General features: G+C 46.1%; 1 protein-coding gene across 3 annotated transcripts in view; it reads left to right on the forward strand.

The window, feature by feature from the left end:
* Positions 1 to 16,765, forward strand: part of PHKA1 (phosphorylase kinase regulatory subunit alpha 1) — a 1,109,231-nt gene that overhangs the window by 668,963 nt on the left and 423,503 nt on the right. For all 3 annotated transcript variants that reach the window (XM_085630734.1, XM_085630735.1, XM_085630736.1), the window contains exon 21: positions 15,155 to 15,294. In XM_085630734.1, coding sequence (XP_085486860.1) covers positions 15,155 to 15,294 — 140 coding nt within the window. The remainder of the gene's footprint in view (positions 1 to 15,154; positions 15,295 to 16,765) is intronic.

Genomic DNA, 16,765 nt, shown 5'->3' on the forward strand with positions numbered 1-16,765 from the left:
TGTCTTTGGGGGCTCGTGTTTACGTGTAGAGGTCCAGATCTATAGATCGATTGATAATGTTGGAGCCATGCTCCAGGTACAATAGGAATTTTGGGATGAATTTATCCCTATTTAGTGACTCTTCTTATGTTCCCTGTGTCTTGTCATGGGTAGAGTCTTAGGACGTACTTGTATGCAAATGGGGCAGATTTCAGTCCTCTTATCTAGTGTAGTTTCACAGGAATGAGTTCTTTTACAAATTCGATATTTACATGTTTTTTTATAGACCTAATACCACTAGGACTTCTTGCGAAATCTTATCTTGGATGCACTCTGAGATTTTTGTGCAGTTACGCTCTACTTTTTATTCGGGTGAGTGTGTTTACATGCCTTTTGAGTCCTATGGTCAACTAATTTCATTATAATGAATTTAATTCATATGACTGTACTTACATGTGGTCTTATTATCGATAGATTCTACCTATACTCTTTACTACGTCATCTGTGGAACATTGTTTGTTTTTCTACGGTAACTATTGCGTGGTAAGCTTTTTATTCTCGCTACCTCCTTCGTTATATTTTTCATTGGGTCCGTGTTTATGTTAGACACTCGTCCATTTGGGGAAAGTGTTAAGGTATCACTTACATGGCTCTTTGTCCTTTGCTCTCGTGCATTTCTTTTCTGACAATTGTGTCCAGTCACTTGAGTTAGCCAAAATGCCTTGTCACTTTTACGCAAGTTTAGTTTCTGGCACGCCTCACATGGGGCACATGGGTGATTGTAGCCTACTCGCGGTAGCTCACCAACTCGGTTCCTTATGCACTGTCTTTAATCCAGTTAATTACTTGTGTTTCGTTCTCTAATTAACGTTTTGGCGTTTCTCCATATTTGTCATCAGCATGCTCTTCTTATCTTGTTTCATTTTCACTTCTCGCTAAGGTCTTTCTTTTTTTCATTTTGATTTTGTTATGGTCTGTACATGAATTCTCTATGTGTACTGAGCAATGATACACTCCATAATTTTGTATGATTCCCTAACAGCCTTGAAAAAGCCCATGCTTGGGCGAAACGCGTTGGCTGTGAACATTGTTGCACTGCATCATGGAATAAAAAGAACATCTGAACACTGTGAACATTTCGGATCAATTGGAAATTTGTTCTTGTGTTGTATTACCTATATACAACTTTTTTACTTGTGTTGCCTCTCATATTTCTAAAAAACGTGTTGTATTTGTGGTCTTACAAGCAGCAGGCCATTTGAGGTGGGCAATACTAGCACTACTGCAAGGTGACAGGTCTAGGCTGTGCATTCGTATATAACCTAGCTGCTTTTCTCTTTTAGCCATATATAATTATATATTCAAGTGGCACAGAAATGATCTTTTTATTATGAATTGTATTGTGCTTTTATGGTTATCTTTCTAAAGTAACCGAATAAAGATACTTGAATTGAATTGAAAGTATAGAAGATATGATGCGTTCTGAGATTTTTTGCACTAGTGTGATGATCTAAGTAAGGTATGTTTAGCTTTGTAAAGTGATGTGTGGCTTGGTTTTCTACGATTACTTTCCTCCTCATTCTACAGGTGTCATAAGGTTTGAGATATTTGGCGTTGTAGTTCAGTGCTCAGCCTAAGTTAAGATTATTGCAAAAATGGTCATTATATAATATGTAAATACCCAGATGTCTCGTATTTGGGTGCTGATTAAGTGGAATCATACATTGACTAGAGTCTGCCTACATTTCAAAGGACGAATCAGTTCCCTGGAGAAGTTATAGTATTCCTAGTCGACATTGTTTCGATCACCTCTGTCACCAGTCTACTCTTACACTTGAAATTAAACACCATATATTGTGCAAGGTATTTTCCCAGATTTTCCATAATGTAAGATATTGCCCTTCTAGCAATGTGCATGGTAAGACGGTAACCATGAGTGAGATGAAAATGTTTTTGAATGGTTGTCACATTAATTAAAGGAGTTAGGCAAACCTAAAAGTGAAATCTGGCTAGTTAGGCAAAACAATATTATTTAGCAACTGCTTACGCAAAACGAGTGACTTTTTCCTGTGGTCAATCCTTTTTTTAAAGTTAAACTTCATTGGCATTTGTTAATCACATAGACATGATATGCTGGCAGATACTGACAGCAACGTGGTTCCTCGCTCTTCCCTCCCACTCATAATAAAGGAGGAGAACATATTGCCTTCCGCCATTCAGAATAATACACTGTACAAATTAAGGAGACAACACAAGGAAGAGTCTGCATTCCCAACTGCTTGTCCACATCAGTGGTACATCATCTACATAATATACATTTCATGATGCTTACATAGATCTTGCCAATCCCAACTCCCGAATTCCCACTCCCCCTCCCCACTTTCACTTCAGACCTAGAGCCACAAAATCAATTTTACTGTGTACATTGTTGTTGCATGCCATTCAATAGCAGTGAGCACTAATTCATGCCAATTCCCTTTCCGGGCTCCCCAACATCGATACGAGCCCCGTCTCACCCGCAGACCTTTGAGTCCCTTGATTTTGCTCTATAAGTTCTACCAGCATTTGCGACCATGCCCGGAGATCCGCCTCCAATTTTGTTTTATCTTTACAAACAAGCTTCATTCGCACCCTTTCTGCAGTCGCCCATTCGTACATATGTTTCATCCATTCCCCTACCTGTAGGGGCCTAGGTCTGAGCCACGTTATAGCAATGTGCCTTGCTAGCACTAATCTCAATGTGAGGAAACGCCTGCTTAATTTTTTGGGGTGATAGGTCCAGCAGTACTTGTCGGATCTCTTTAGGAATTACTCATCCCGTGGCTCTCTGAGGTTGTGTGATCACCGTGTCCCAGTATAAATATAGTGTGGGGCAAGTCCAAACCATAAGGAGAAAGTTCACTGCCTGTAACTTGCATCTCGGGCATTCATCACTGTGGGTAGGGTAGATTGTATGTAGTGTAGTCGGGGTGAGATATACTTGGTGAACCAGGTTATATTGTACGTGTTTAAATCCTGCATTAGAGCTGACTGTACGAACCCCTTCCTGAACTTTTTCCCAGTCTTTATTAGATAGTAGCTCCGCAAGTATAGCGTCCCATCTCTGCTTTACCTGCAGTACTCCACCAGGTAAGTAATCTCTCAAGGCTCTATACAGGTGTGATATTAATCGTCTACCCTGAGCCATGTATAGCATTACTTTCAACGTGTTGATACTAGGGGGTTCTGCTGGGAACCCTGGCCAGATTTCCTAAGCCAAACTTGAGATCTTCTCATACTGCAGGAATTATCCTGTTCCCAAGTTAAAGTCGGCTATTGCATCTTCTCGGGTGATAAACCTCCCTCCATATATAGGTCTCCTAGTTTTTGGCATTCTCTCTCCCTCCACTTTTGTACAGACATAGAGTCCGCTATACAGGTGAAAGGTCGTACCACCCAGAGGGGCATATCAAAGGCATATGGAGCATGATGGACCACCCTTCGAAACACGGTTTCCCAAATCAGGGCTACATGTTGTGCAATTTAGGGGATCCGGGGAGGAACACCCTTTCCACGCAACAAAACTTTAGGTACTGTGTAACCATCATGCGTACCCGCCAGAAGGTTCGTTTCCCAGTTGTTTTCAGTATCTAGCCAATTCACTGCATGCTGTAATTGGGAGGCCATGTAATACAAATCTAAACATGGGACTTCTAGTCCCCCCGACCCCATGTCCTCTGCAACATTGTTAAGGGTACCCGCTTACGGTTATTGCCCCATGAGAGGTCTATCAGGAGTTGATCAAGTGTCCGGAAATAGTGTTGTGGGATGATGTTCAGCGAGTGTTGAAATGCGTATAGACATCTGGGTAATGCAATCATTTTTGTTATCGCAATGCGACCTATTAGTGACAATGGTAAGTCCTGCCAGAACCGTATGGAACCGCGTATCTCTGTTATAACTTTGCCAATGTTGAGATCCAAGTACACAGTTGCCATATTCGCCAGCAGTATCCCCAAATATCTTGTTCTTTCACCAACCCATGCGAGTTCCCCCTTTGTTAATTCAGATTGCGACACTCCTGCTAGTCGGCCAATGGGGATTTGCTTGGATTTTCCTGGGTTGATCTGGAGTCCAGATATCTCTCCAAATCTCCGTAGTTCTGCCAGTAGAAGTGGCACCGAATTTGTCGGTTGGTGTAGACAGACTAGTAGATCATCAACGTATAAAGAGACCACATGATTGGTCTCTCCCAGCCTGACTCCCCAGTATCACAGTCTGCCCCACAAGGCAGCCTATAGCGCCTCTATGGCCAATGCAAATAGAAACGGAGAAAGCGGGCACCTCTGGTGGGTGCCTCTGCAGAGCACAAATGGTCTGGACACCAAGTTCCCCATTCTAATTCTTGCCACAGGGGTTGTATAAAGTAGTCTAGTACATTTAAGGAACTCCCCTCTGGCCCCAACCCTTCGGAGGACCTGCCACATATAAAGTCATTTCACAGAGACAAAGGCCTGTTCTATATCTAACAATGCTAAGGCATAATCGTCATCCATTAAGCACGGGGTGTGTGAGATATGTGCCACCCTCCGCAGGTTATGAGTGGTGCTGCACTTGGGTATGAATCCTGCCTGGTCCATTTGAACAATATGGGAGATCCTAGGGAGAAGGCGCGCCTGCCATGGTTCCACTAAGTATTTTCAGATCTATATTTAGTAAAGAAATCGGCCTGTATGAATTGGCTAACAGGGGTCCCAATCCTGTTTAGGTATCATGGCCACCAGGGCCGCGCTCATGGAGGGTGGGAGTGCACCCTGCACTAGCGCTTCATTATAGACCTCCATTAGGTGGTCAGCCAGCAAGGAAGCAAACTTCTGAAAGAACTCTGCAGGTAATCCATCGGCTCCTGTGGTCTTAGAGGTTTTAAGGCGCTGGATTGCCAACAGGAGTTTCTCTTTATGTATCAGGGCATTTAGGGCCTCCTCTCCATCTGAATTTAGCTGGGGAAGCTCAACCGAATCCAGAAAGGCTCGGATCTTCTCTTGTGGTGCAGAGAGTCAATGTGCGTATACTTTTTCAAGTTGGTCAGCCAGGATCTCAACAATTGCATTCTGTGAGAACACCATATTTCCCTCGTTATCTTTAAGCTGTACAATGGGATTGATGTCTAACTCCCGTTTAACTAGACGCACCAGCAAAGCGCCGGTTCTCTCTCTCTCTCCATGTGTAATCTCTGTCGATGTGTAGAATGCATGTGCTTTTCTAGTCTGTGCAAATCTGTTAACACCGTCTCCCTTGCCTGCCACCATTCCTCCATCTTGTGTGGGGACCCTGGGTGGGCCCTCTCTAGCCCACCCAGTACTGTTTCCTATTTAGCTATGTCTTTCTCCTGCTGTCGGCGAACCCCGTACGGTGTTGTGATACATACCCCTCTGATAACCACCTTCATGGCTTCCCATTCAAGCTCTCGATTCGAGGCAGATCCCCAGTTTTCCTCAAAATATCGTTCTAGGGCTTCTAAAAGTGCAGCAGCAAATTGAGGGTTTGATAAGGCTTAAGATCCGAGTCTCCTGAGGGGTATGGCAGAACGAGCTCTCGCCCCATTCAAGCTTAGCAGTACGGGCGAGTGGTGGGAAAGGTATCTAGGTAGATAGGCTGTTCCTCTTACTTCAGGTCCTAGTTCAGCTGAGAGGAGCCAGTAGTCTAACTGACTAAAGGTTGTCCAGACGCAGGAGAGTAACAGGAAAACTGTTGTGTCGATTGATGACGTTGTTGCCATACATCAATCAAGTGCAAAAACAATAGTTGATGTACAGAATGCAGAACAATGTCATACATTCACCCCTGTACCCTGATCAGGGTCTAAATCCATCGTTTTTTTGCTCACCATGCCATTCCAGTTTGAACCCAGCCATATACAAATCAGCCTTGACCCTGTGCCTCATGGGAACAGTCCAGCCCGAAATGCCAAGCCAGGTCCTACGTCAATCAAGTGCATGCCGTCTATAACATCTTGGAGGGTTGCCTTTAGTCGGGGCTTAGTGAGGGACCGTGGGGGCTCACGATCCATAGTGCCGTCAAGGACGCAGTTAACGTACATACCGTCACTTTGAAACTTTGTCCGGCTTGGCCATAAACGTTTCAAAATCACACGCTTTCTTCTTAACGGAGCATGCAGACAGTATAGACGTAGAATTTGGAGACACTAGGCTTCAGGTGGCCCGAGCACATTTAAGTACCTAGGCATTCAGATTTATAGGACACACGAAGATATGATAGATGCAGGCGCTGCGGGGTGAGATAGACAGTGTTTATGCAGTATAATTGAATCAGGCGGAGTTTGGCGGATGCAGTGACTGTCCTGGGCGACATGAGAACATTCCGCCAGTCCACCTCATCCAGGGGACCCACCCACTCCACCCATTGGACCCTAAGTCAGTCGATTGAGCGAGGTGGGGGTGTTATTAACTAGCGTCTTGTTAATACGGGAGATACCCCCCCTCCCCAGATCATCCAACATGGTCTGTGCTTCAGGGGGACTATACTCAGGGATCCTAAAGTCCTCGGGCATATGTACGTGGAGGGCATGCCGCAATTGTAAGTATTTATAAAATTGTGATGGATGGAGGGAATATTTGGATTGGAGGTCCTTGAAGGAGCGTGCATGGCCGTTCGCCCACACATCACCAAGCTGGGAGATCCCGATAAGATCCCACTGACGGAACCCCTGCAGTCCACTGACCTTCCAGAGCCAGGTACCATGCTATAAAGGCTTGTGTTGAGGGAGTTTGCGCATTCATTTAGTATACCGTAAAGCAGCCCGCCAGGCCAAGAACACTGAGCGTGTGACATCAGGCAAGGAGGACAGGAGGGATTCTCCGTACATGAAGGACTGAATTCGGGGCAGGCCAACTTCACTTAGTTCAAGCCTATAGGCTGGGGCAGACCACCCCCCATTGAACCAGTCATGAATACACAACAGCCGAGTCGCCAGATAGTAGAGGTATAAATGCGTCATCCCCATGCCCCCATCGAATGTTGGAATCTGGCAGGTACGCAACGCCAACCGGGCCCTCCTTCCCCCCCACAGGAATTTAGTAGCCATGGTGTCAATCTCCGAAACCATACCCGTGGAAAGCAAAAGGGATTATTTTACTAACTTACCATTAATAGTGCCTCAGGCCACGTTTAAAGTGCTGAATACTTTGCTTATAGACCTCATATGGGGCAGGGATAGATGACGTATAAGCCTGAAAAAATTGCAAGTGGGTACTCGCATGGGGGGGTCTGGGCGTTCCGGGCTTATGTGCATACTATTACGCCTGCCAACTACAGTGGCTGTCGTATTGGACGGCTGGACGAAACCTGCAGGAAATAGGATACATGGAAGTGGACATAGACAGCGGAGCATTACACGTCTTATTATTGCCTGGTAGTAGACCCGAGGGATCTCCCCCTTTATTGAGCACTGCGCTCAAATGCTGGAAGGCAGCACTGCAATATACACATGCACCCCCTGCATACGCGGGTAACATCCCACTGCTGGGGATTCCATTGGCGGACGGCAGGCTCAATAAGCGCAAATTGGCACCCTGGTTGGATGCGGGGATTAGCACGGTGGCAGACTTATTCGGAGACGAGACACTACTCGATCATGACACCTTTGTTAACGAAACCGGGGCCCCGACACATTTATGTTTGATACATGCTGCACTGCTTCATTACATAAAAACACATTGGGCTCCGCAGAGACGGGAACCCCACAGTAATGAACTAGTCAAGATGGTACATTATATGGGTAGAGACAGACACCTAATTCAATGGCTCTACACAGGCATCAGCTCCCATACACGGGTCTCCCTGGATGCACTGAGGACTGCATGGACTGAGGACATAGGTAGGGATCTGACAGAAAAGGAATGGTCAACGGTGCTTGAACACCCCAGGAATACTTCGAGAAATGCGAAGTTTAAATTTATCCAGACGACGGTGCTACACCGAGCTTACTTACTCCGCATAAACTGGATACAATGTTCCCCCAGACGCAGCATTCATGCCCAAGATGTTTATTAGAAGGGGCGGACCTAGTTCACATGCTATGGGCCTGTCTGAAAGTGAAGGGGTACTGGGACACAGTTAGGCGAGTAACGAGACGCTGCACACCATGAAATACAAAATACGGTAGAGGAATGCATTTTAGGCCTCCATAAACGGTTGTCCAAACATAAGGTGCAATATCGCTCTATAGACCTAGCGCTCATATTAGCTATCCGAACCATCACCATGCGATGGAAACCATGAAAACCCCCGGCTATATCAAGCTGGCACACAGAAATTATACGGTGGGGCTGTGCTGAAAGCGCCGCACTACGCAGAGAGGAGAGCAGAGGATTACGCAAGACACCAATAGCGTTGGAATGGGACGTTATGTTAGAGGCCATGAAATCAACTGATATTGCTCAGGAATGTTATGATTAATGCAATTGAATACAAATAGAGACAACCATACTCCGGAAAAAGTACATAAAAAGAGATTTTATACGTCCGTGCATGCACCTGATACGAACCTGCAATTACTAAAGAGGCTTATTGAATATTTCATAAGCGAGATTGAGACCGGGGGGTTGTGGGTGGGGGGAGTTGGGGACCAGTTTATGAAAATGCTGTTTTTACATATTAAAAAGTGGGATTGTTATCTCATCGGAAGGACAGTAGACACTTTCAATGTTGTCAATCATTACTGTTTATACCACCTTCTTAGACGGAATGTGATGTTATCATGCATTGACTTATTGTACTAAGAAAGACCTGTATAAGATATATAACATGATACAGAGAGATATAAAGCATAAAAATCAATAAAAGTATTTTTTTTTTTTTATAAAGACGCAGTTAACGTCTCCTGCCAGCAGCATAGCTGGCCCTAAGTATGTGTTCGCCACCCTAATCAGGGTGGGGAAGAAAGATGGACAATCATCATTAGGAGCATACACGTTGATAATGCACAGCTCCCTGCCATCCAGCTTGCCATGTACGATTACATATCTCCCATCTGGATGCACGGAGTGATGTAGGTGTTGAAAACGAATTACAGGAGCTACCCAATTGAGGACCCTCTGGCAAACCCAGAATAAGAGGTAGCATACAGTTGCCCCCCTCCAGCGCTTCTTTAAATAGGGCAAGGAATCCTCCCAGACATGTGTCTCCTGCAGGCATGCCATAGCTACTTTGTAGCGCTTCAAATATTCGAATACCCATCTGCGTTTTTCAAAGGCGGCTGGTCCATGAACATTCCATGTAATTAGTTTTTCCACTGGGCTACCATACCACATATGTTCCTTTTTTACCCAATTGTCGCAACCATGTATTGCCATACTTCACTTGCTGCCATTAAAATCCGGGCTATATATCATATTCAGTGACTCTGTAGAAGAGTGGGAAAAACAACCCAAACAGAACTAATCACCCCCTCCCCTTGGGGAGTGTTGCCCCCCCCCCCCCTTTAACCCCCAGTCGCAAAGGAGTCAAGGTAAAGATGTGCATGTGCGTCCCCACAAAACAGGTAAGAACAATACAGCAATAATATCCAGCCGGCATTCCCAAATGTCCAAGTATTTATACTTTCCATTAATTACCAGAGAGAACTGTATTAACAGTCTCTTGCTACGCAAGAGGTAGACTCGCTAGCAGGGTGGGAGTACACACCTCTAGCTCCCCACCTAGGTGCCTACCTCTGGGGGGTAGGCCCCCGTCGCCTACATGTATCCTGGATCTAAAGGTGCCCAACTCCGCACATCATTGAAAATTACCCTCCGGCATATGATAGTATAGAATCTCAGTCACTTTCCCTCGGCTCACAGAATTTTACTTATCTATCCAAACGTCTATCTCCATTTATTCCCGGCTGGGGTATCCTCCCTAGTTGTCATCATCTTTGTGTGCGCTATTGTTCAGCATTTGTGCTAGGGAGGAGTCCCCCGAGTCGGGGACGGTGTCCGATGCCTGCAAGGTGCCACCGGGCACAATTGGATACTTCCTGGGCTACACAGTTTGGCATTGTGCTGCAGTGTGCTCTCTGCTCCTCGGTCTCGTGGCTGACGGCTCGATCCAGTAGGCCGGAATGAGTCAGTCGTGGGAACCATGCATACCTCCAGATGTCCCTGGGAGTCTAACCATTCGCTGGCTTCTGCCGCCGAGAAGAATAGTGCTTTCCTGTTGCTTTCGACCCTCGGTTTGGCTGGAAAGAGGAGGCTGTATTTGAGATTCAGATCTCTGAGCCGTTTCACCACCAAGAAGGATTTCCTCTGATCTTGCACACTCTGTGTATAATCCGGGTAAATTGAGATCTGGTGTCCCTCTAACATCAGTGGGTTGAGAAAACGGGTTGTTTGTAAAATAGTATCCCGGTCGCTGAAGTTGCAAAGTCTGGCATTAATGGTTCTTGGTGGTGCACCAGGTCTAGGTGGGGGTATAAGCGCCCTGTGTGCCCTTTCGATAGTGAAAAACGTAGACCGCTTTCTTGGGACTACCGTGGAAGTGATCCAGTATTCCAAGAAGAGTTTGGCAGACTGTCCCTCCGCTATTTCAGGGACTCCTATAAAAGCGTAAGTTGTTTCTCCGTCATCTCCCTTCTGAGTCATCCGCTCGTTAATCCAGACGGACCACCCTTTTTTTGGAGATCGATAACAGTGCCTCACAGAGTGTGAACCTCCTTCTGTAAAGTGTGCACCGTTTGTTTATTGGTGGTTACTCTGTCTGAGACTTTGCAGAGGTGCAGGTTGACATCAATTGTGATCGTGTCTATTTTGTGTACCATTTCATCATGGGCGGTGTGAATAGCTGCCAATACATCCGCTATAGAAGGGGTCGGGTCCACGGCGGTTTGCGTGTTTCCTGGCTGATCTGTTAGGGCACTGCCTGCGCTCCATGGTCAGTCACCACCTCCCCTGCCACCACTCCCTCCAAAACTTCCTAGTCCGGTGTTTCAGGCCCACCAAACGCCAGTGGGCGTCAGGATTTGCCATCACCTCCCCCATTGGCGCTCCAGAAGTAGGTTGTGGTTGTTACTCCCACTACTTCTTGGTTCCAAAGAAGGACAAGGGCCTACGTCCTATCTTAGACCTTCAGAACGTCAATCGCTTCCTCTGGAAGGAGAAGTTCAGGATGCTCACACTTGCTCAGGTCTTGTCTGCCCTAGACCCGCAAGACTGGATGATAGTGTTCGACTTGCAGGATGCTTATGTTCATATCCCCGTCCTGCCGGCCCACCGGCGTTACCTGCGGTTCACGGTAGGCCACGAGCACTTTCAGTTCACCGTGCTCCTCGGGTGTTCACGAAAGTGATGGCTGTGGTCGCAGCTCATCTGCACAGATCGGGGATTTCAGTCTTCCCCTATCTCAACGACTGGTTGTTGAAAGCGGGCTCGCCCTAGACAGTCGTCTCCCACCTCCAGACTCCGGCCGACCTCCTGCATTCGCTAGGGTTTTCCATCAACGTGCCGAAGTCGCACCTGATTCCCTCTCAGAAGCTCCTCTTTATCGGAGCGGTTCTGGACACAGCGCAGTTTCGGGTTTATCCTCCCTTGTCCTGGGTTTCGGTCAGGATGACCTTGATATTGCTGGGCCATATGGCCTCCTGCATCCTGCTGACCAATCATGCCAGATGGCATATGCGGGCTCTGCAGTGGGGCCTGAAGTTCCAGTGGGAGCAGCATCAAGGGGACCTGTTCAAGTACGTCCAGATCTCGGAGGGTATTGCACAACAGTTGCGGTGGTAGCTCACAAACCAGCATTGGGTCAGCGGTAGTTCACTCTCCCTTCCCCAACCGGAGCACACAGTAGTGACGGATTGGATGGGGCGGCCACATGGGAGAGGCTCCGGCAGAGTCCAGGCTCCATATCAACCTTCTGGAGCCCCGGGCAATCCTACTTGCACTGAAGGCATTCCTTCCCTCTGTCAAGGGGAGAGTAGGTGTTCACAGACAACACCATCGCCATGTAGTATTGCAACAGGCAAGGCGGGGTGGGGTCGTGGACCCTATGTCAGGAGGCTCTGCGTCTCTGGACATGGCTGGAACGTCAAGGCATTTCCTTGGTGGTTCAACACTTGGCAGGTTCTTTGAACGCCAGGACGGACGAACTCGGCCGTAGGTGCATGATGGATCACGAATGGCGTCTTCACTCGGAGGTGGCGCAAGGTCTCTTTCAACAGTGGGGAGAGCCTTGGTTAGATTTATTCGCCACCGAAGAGAACGCGCAATGTCAGCAGTTCTGCGCCCTGGAATTTCCAAGGCAGCACTCGCTCGGCGACGCTTTTCGTCACGAGTGGAGTTACGGTCTGTTGTACGCCTTTCCGCCTATACCACTTCTGCCCAGAGTGCTGAAGAAGATCAGGCGCGACCGGGCCCAAGTCATCCTTGTGGCTCTGGACTGGGCTCGAAGAGTTTGGTATCCCGAGCTACTCAGTATGAGTGTGGATCCCCCGATCCGACTGCCTCTTCGGGAGGCTCTTCTGTCGCAGCAGGAGAGGACGGTCCTCCACCCAAACCTGTCCAGCCTTCACCTCTTTGAGTGTAAATTGACCGGCGACAGTTGATTACATTTGTCTTGCCTCCTGAAGTCTGTGATGTCATTCTGGCAGCCAGGCGTCCCTCCACTAAATCGGTATACGCCTGCAGGTGGAACAAATTTGTGGCATGGTGCACAGCAAAGGCTGTGGATCCCCTTTCTGTCCCTCTTTCAGAAGTCTTTTTGTTCCTTCTGTCTTTGGCCCAGCAGGGCTCTGCTCTGGGCACTATTAAAGACTACCTTTCTGCAATTTCTGCCTTCCTCAGGTTCCCTGATCAGCCCTCTCTTTTCAAGTCCCCTGTTGTAAATAGATTTCTCAAAGGCATTACTTGCCTTTTCCCTCCTATTCCGATTGTGATGCTGCAGTGGGACTTAAATCTGGTTCTTACTTATTTGATGTGCTCTCCTTTTGTGCCGCTTCACAACTGTCCTCTTCATTTACTGACTTGAAAGACTGCTTTCCTGATGGCCATCACCTCCGATAGGCGCATGAGTGAGCTGCAGGCTTTTTCCTGTAAACATCCTTTTCTGTCTGTTCATCCAGACAAGATTATGCTTCTCACTCGTCCTTCCTTCTTGCCAAAGGTTGTTACCGCCTTCCATATCGGGCAAACTATCACCTTGCCCACTTTCTTTCCGCCTCCGCCTTTCTTTCCGCCTTCGCACCCGCCCAAAACGCGCGCTCTCATTTTATCTGAATCACACACAACAGTTCCGGGTGGATGACCAGCTCTTTGTCGATATAGGAATCTATCACTAACGTGTCTCTTTCAGATGCGCAAGTTACTTACCTTCGGTAACGTTATATCTGTAAGAGACATTAGTTAGTGATAGATTCCTTACTGCCCCACCCATCCTCCCCGTTCTGCGTACTGATTTCTAGGGTTAAGGTCATCCCTTTCAGGGCCCTAGTTTCAATGCACCAGTGCTCAGTATCTTGCATGGCTCTGCGTTCCTGGCGCAGAAAGCCGTGTACAGAACTGACGTCAGCACGCGAGGGCGGCATCTAAGTAGCTGCCGCAACATCATCCCAACGATCATGACGCCTACGACGGACACGGAGCCGCACGACGCCACCTTCCGACGCGCAGGGGTACTGCTGACGAAAAATTTCCGGATCCAGTCTGATGCCTGGGGGTAATTCTAAGGTAAGGAATCTATCACTAACTAATGTCTCTTACAGATATAACGTTACTGAAGGTACGTAACTTGTGCTTTATTACATTCGGGGCTATAGCAGTTCCCCAGCTGTCCCGTAGATTTGACCTCTTCCAATTACTTGTGCGGAGGAATCACCTGGTGCAATTCGGCTTCTCAAGCTCCCTACGCCTACCAAAGGGGATCCCACCTCCACCCTTTTAAGAACTAACAGTCTGATGTTACCTAATAAATATGCATGAACAAGTTGATTGGTCTGGTGGCATAAAAGTCAGGAATTCAGGTTTGCATGTCATGGTTTGCCTCTGCAATTTGCCATATGGGAACAGTATTTTGAGAAGGAGTCTGAAAAGGACATTTGTTGCATCTGAGCCATATTGTAAAGAAAAGGGAACTAAAAAAACATAATACTCTGCACAACGGGAAAGAAGGTAAGGCAGACTTGAGTTGGTTAGAATTTTAGATTTGCACGCATTACCTTAGGCTGACGGAAATATTATGCTCAACTGATAGCACACCCTGTAAGTAAATTTTTCTTTTCAATAAGCCTATGCTTTCACCTGCCCTTGTTCTTTTTATCTATTTCATTCATGGTCAGTTTTTATGCACAGGAGAAGTTGTCTTTAGTAAATCAGCCTATTTTGCACTTGAGCCAAGAATTAAACGAGCCAGCACAAAACAAATTGTTTAAATCTCTTTTACTGTTTGGGTTCTAGCTTAGAAACATTTTGTTTTTAAAAGATCTCGAGGAACAGCACTAGTACATGAAGTCTAGGTTTATTGATATGCATAGTGAATCTCTGTGCAGCGTTTGAGCAGAATATCCAACAGTTTCCCAGTAGGCGTCTCAATTTGATTTTGGAGGGCAAGCCATAAATGTCTGAAGCTGAGGGGGCAATTAGGAGTCTGTCTCTATGTGGCGTAAAGGATGTTGGTACTTGCTTTTTGGTGCCCAGACTGTGACCACCATGTTATTTGCCATTTGCTAGGAAGTGCACATCAGGTGGTGTTATTATGTGACTTCTCTTGATTTTGGACCATGTTAAGCCTCATGATGTAGACGGGTGATTCAACCATAGTACTGATGTTGATTATCCATTGCCATGGTTCTTTCTATGCACACAGACAAATGTTAATGTTTAAAGGTACTTTAGGCGTACATTGCTGCAGTCTGTGTTTTAGTTAAATGTAGATGGGACAGGTTTTCTCACATAGGTGCCACTAGGTGAACCACTCTGGCTTGTGCCTGTCTTCCCTTGCTGGCATTGTATCATTGTATTTGCTATTCTTCACCAGAGGTGTCCATGTTGTTGGTGTTGCATTCTAGAGCCCCTTAGTGCTGCCGCCCTAAACCTTGTGCCTTTTGGGCTATCCGTCGATGCTCATGGAAATTACAAAGAGTGAAGATACAATTTTTGCATCTCCTATTTAATGAGCTTTCAGATTTATTGACTTCTGATTCTTTTTCAAGGTCCCGAATATAACCGCCGAGCTGCACCTCCCTAAAGACACTGCTGGGAATGTGGATTTCAAGGCACTGGTTGGTCAGTTGCGAGAGTGCCCCAGTTTACAGGACCAGGCTGATATCCTGTACATCCTGTATACTATGAAGTAGGTGAAAGCTTTTTCACTGTTTCAAAGTACACATTTATTAATAACTGATTAACTTTTAGATTGCACTATTTTCTTCATTTCTTTCCTTTTAAATAGAATTTCTCTTTTTTACTTGTGTTTTGCCTTACTTGTAAAGTTGCAGAGGCTGCTAAGTGATAACTGTTTCAGTCCCTGAATAAATATGTTCTCTGACCTCGGGCAAACCCAGTCAACAACTCAAAATAGTAGCAATCGTTCAGTCACATTTGAAAACTTGCCAGTTGGATTTTGCTGCGTTAGTCAATCTTTCAAGTCGCTCTCTTATCTATTTACTGTCCAAAAATTACCACAGACTTTCATGTCTGAACTGACTATAGTGACTGAAATACTTCTACTATGCTCTGCTATCTGAAGGAGAAAACATAAGTATGTGGATTCAGCAATACTAACGAATAGCGCTTGTTGGAGGTGTTGTCATGTGCAAAATAAGCATGTGTGATGAGAATACATAGTTTATCTTAAAGTACAAGAATACTCTCTTGCCTAAAACCTGTATGAGGGGACGGAAGTTAAAAAAACACACCCACTAAACTCGTTAATAAGCACAAGTTAGTCCTAATTTTGTTGTTGTTATCCAATTACATCCCCTCTTAATGGATGAAAAAAATTGCCCTCCTAGTGTGGCATGCGTCAGTCATTGAACTCTCTAATGAGCAAGACGGTCAAGCAGTCTCCCTTGTCATTATTTCTGTTCTTAGTGAAGCCATCCTAAGTGTACTTAGAAACGCATCACGTCACCTTTCTTAGCAGAGTAGGTCATGATGTCTCACCTTTAGTATCTTACAGTGAAATGTTATGTCAGAGCAAAGGTAGAATTAGGATGAATAGGGACATAACTGCATCTGACATTGAGATCTCATTGCTAGTTGACTAAACAACAAGAGGACAGGCAACTAGTAATGCTCATCTGGGGTCAAGAATGCTGATTTCTCTTTTTCTCCAGGGTTGGACCAATCTGTCCATATTGTGATGTCAAATCAAAAGTACTCAGAACTTTGACTGCACCCAACCTGTCAATTAATTCATTAGCTCTTTGGATAGGGTGTGCATCTATGTTAATTACAGCATTGAGACCTCTATAGTCCACACGAAACCACAGCTCTGATTTACCACACTTGGGATGAGGTTTGGGGACTAAGACCTCTGAGTTGGCCCAGGGACTTTAAGAGGGTTCAGTCAACCCTAACTCCATCATTTTGCTGACTTCAGCTCTGATGATTCTCCTCGACTTGATCAGACTGCCTGTAAATGTTGTTTTTGACAGGTAGGCTGACCAGATTGTCTGACATGGGGTCAAAGGATATAGCTCAGTATACTGCCCCAGGACTTGCCTTCAGTCAGTTTGCTGTTGGACAGTGAAGGTGTCTAAAAAGACAAATCCCTCAACAGGCCCATCTTTATGGTTGTGGGAGAGGAGGTCAGGGAGAGG

Source organism: Triturus cristatus, chromosome 10 (assembly GCF_964204655.1).
Source record: "Triturus cristatus chromosome 10, aTriCri1.1, whole genome shotgun sequence".
Taxonomy (NCBI): Eukaryota; Metazoa; Chordata; class Amphibia; order Caudata; family Salamandridae; genus Triturus; species Triturus cristatus.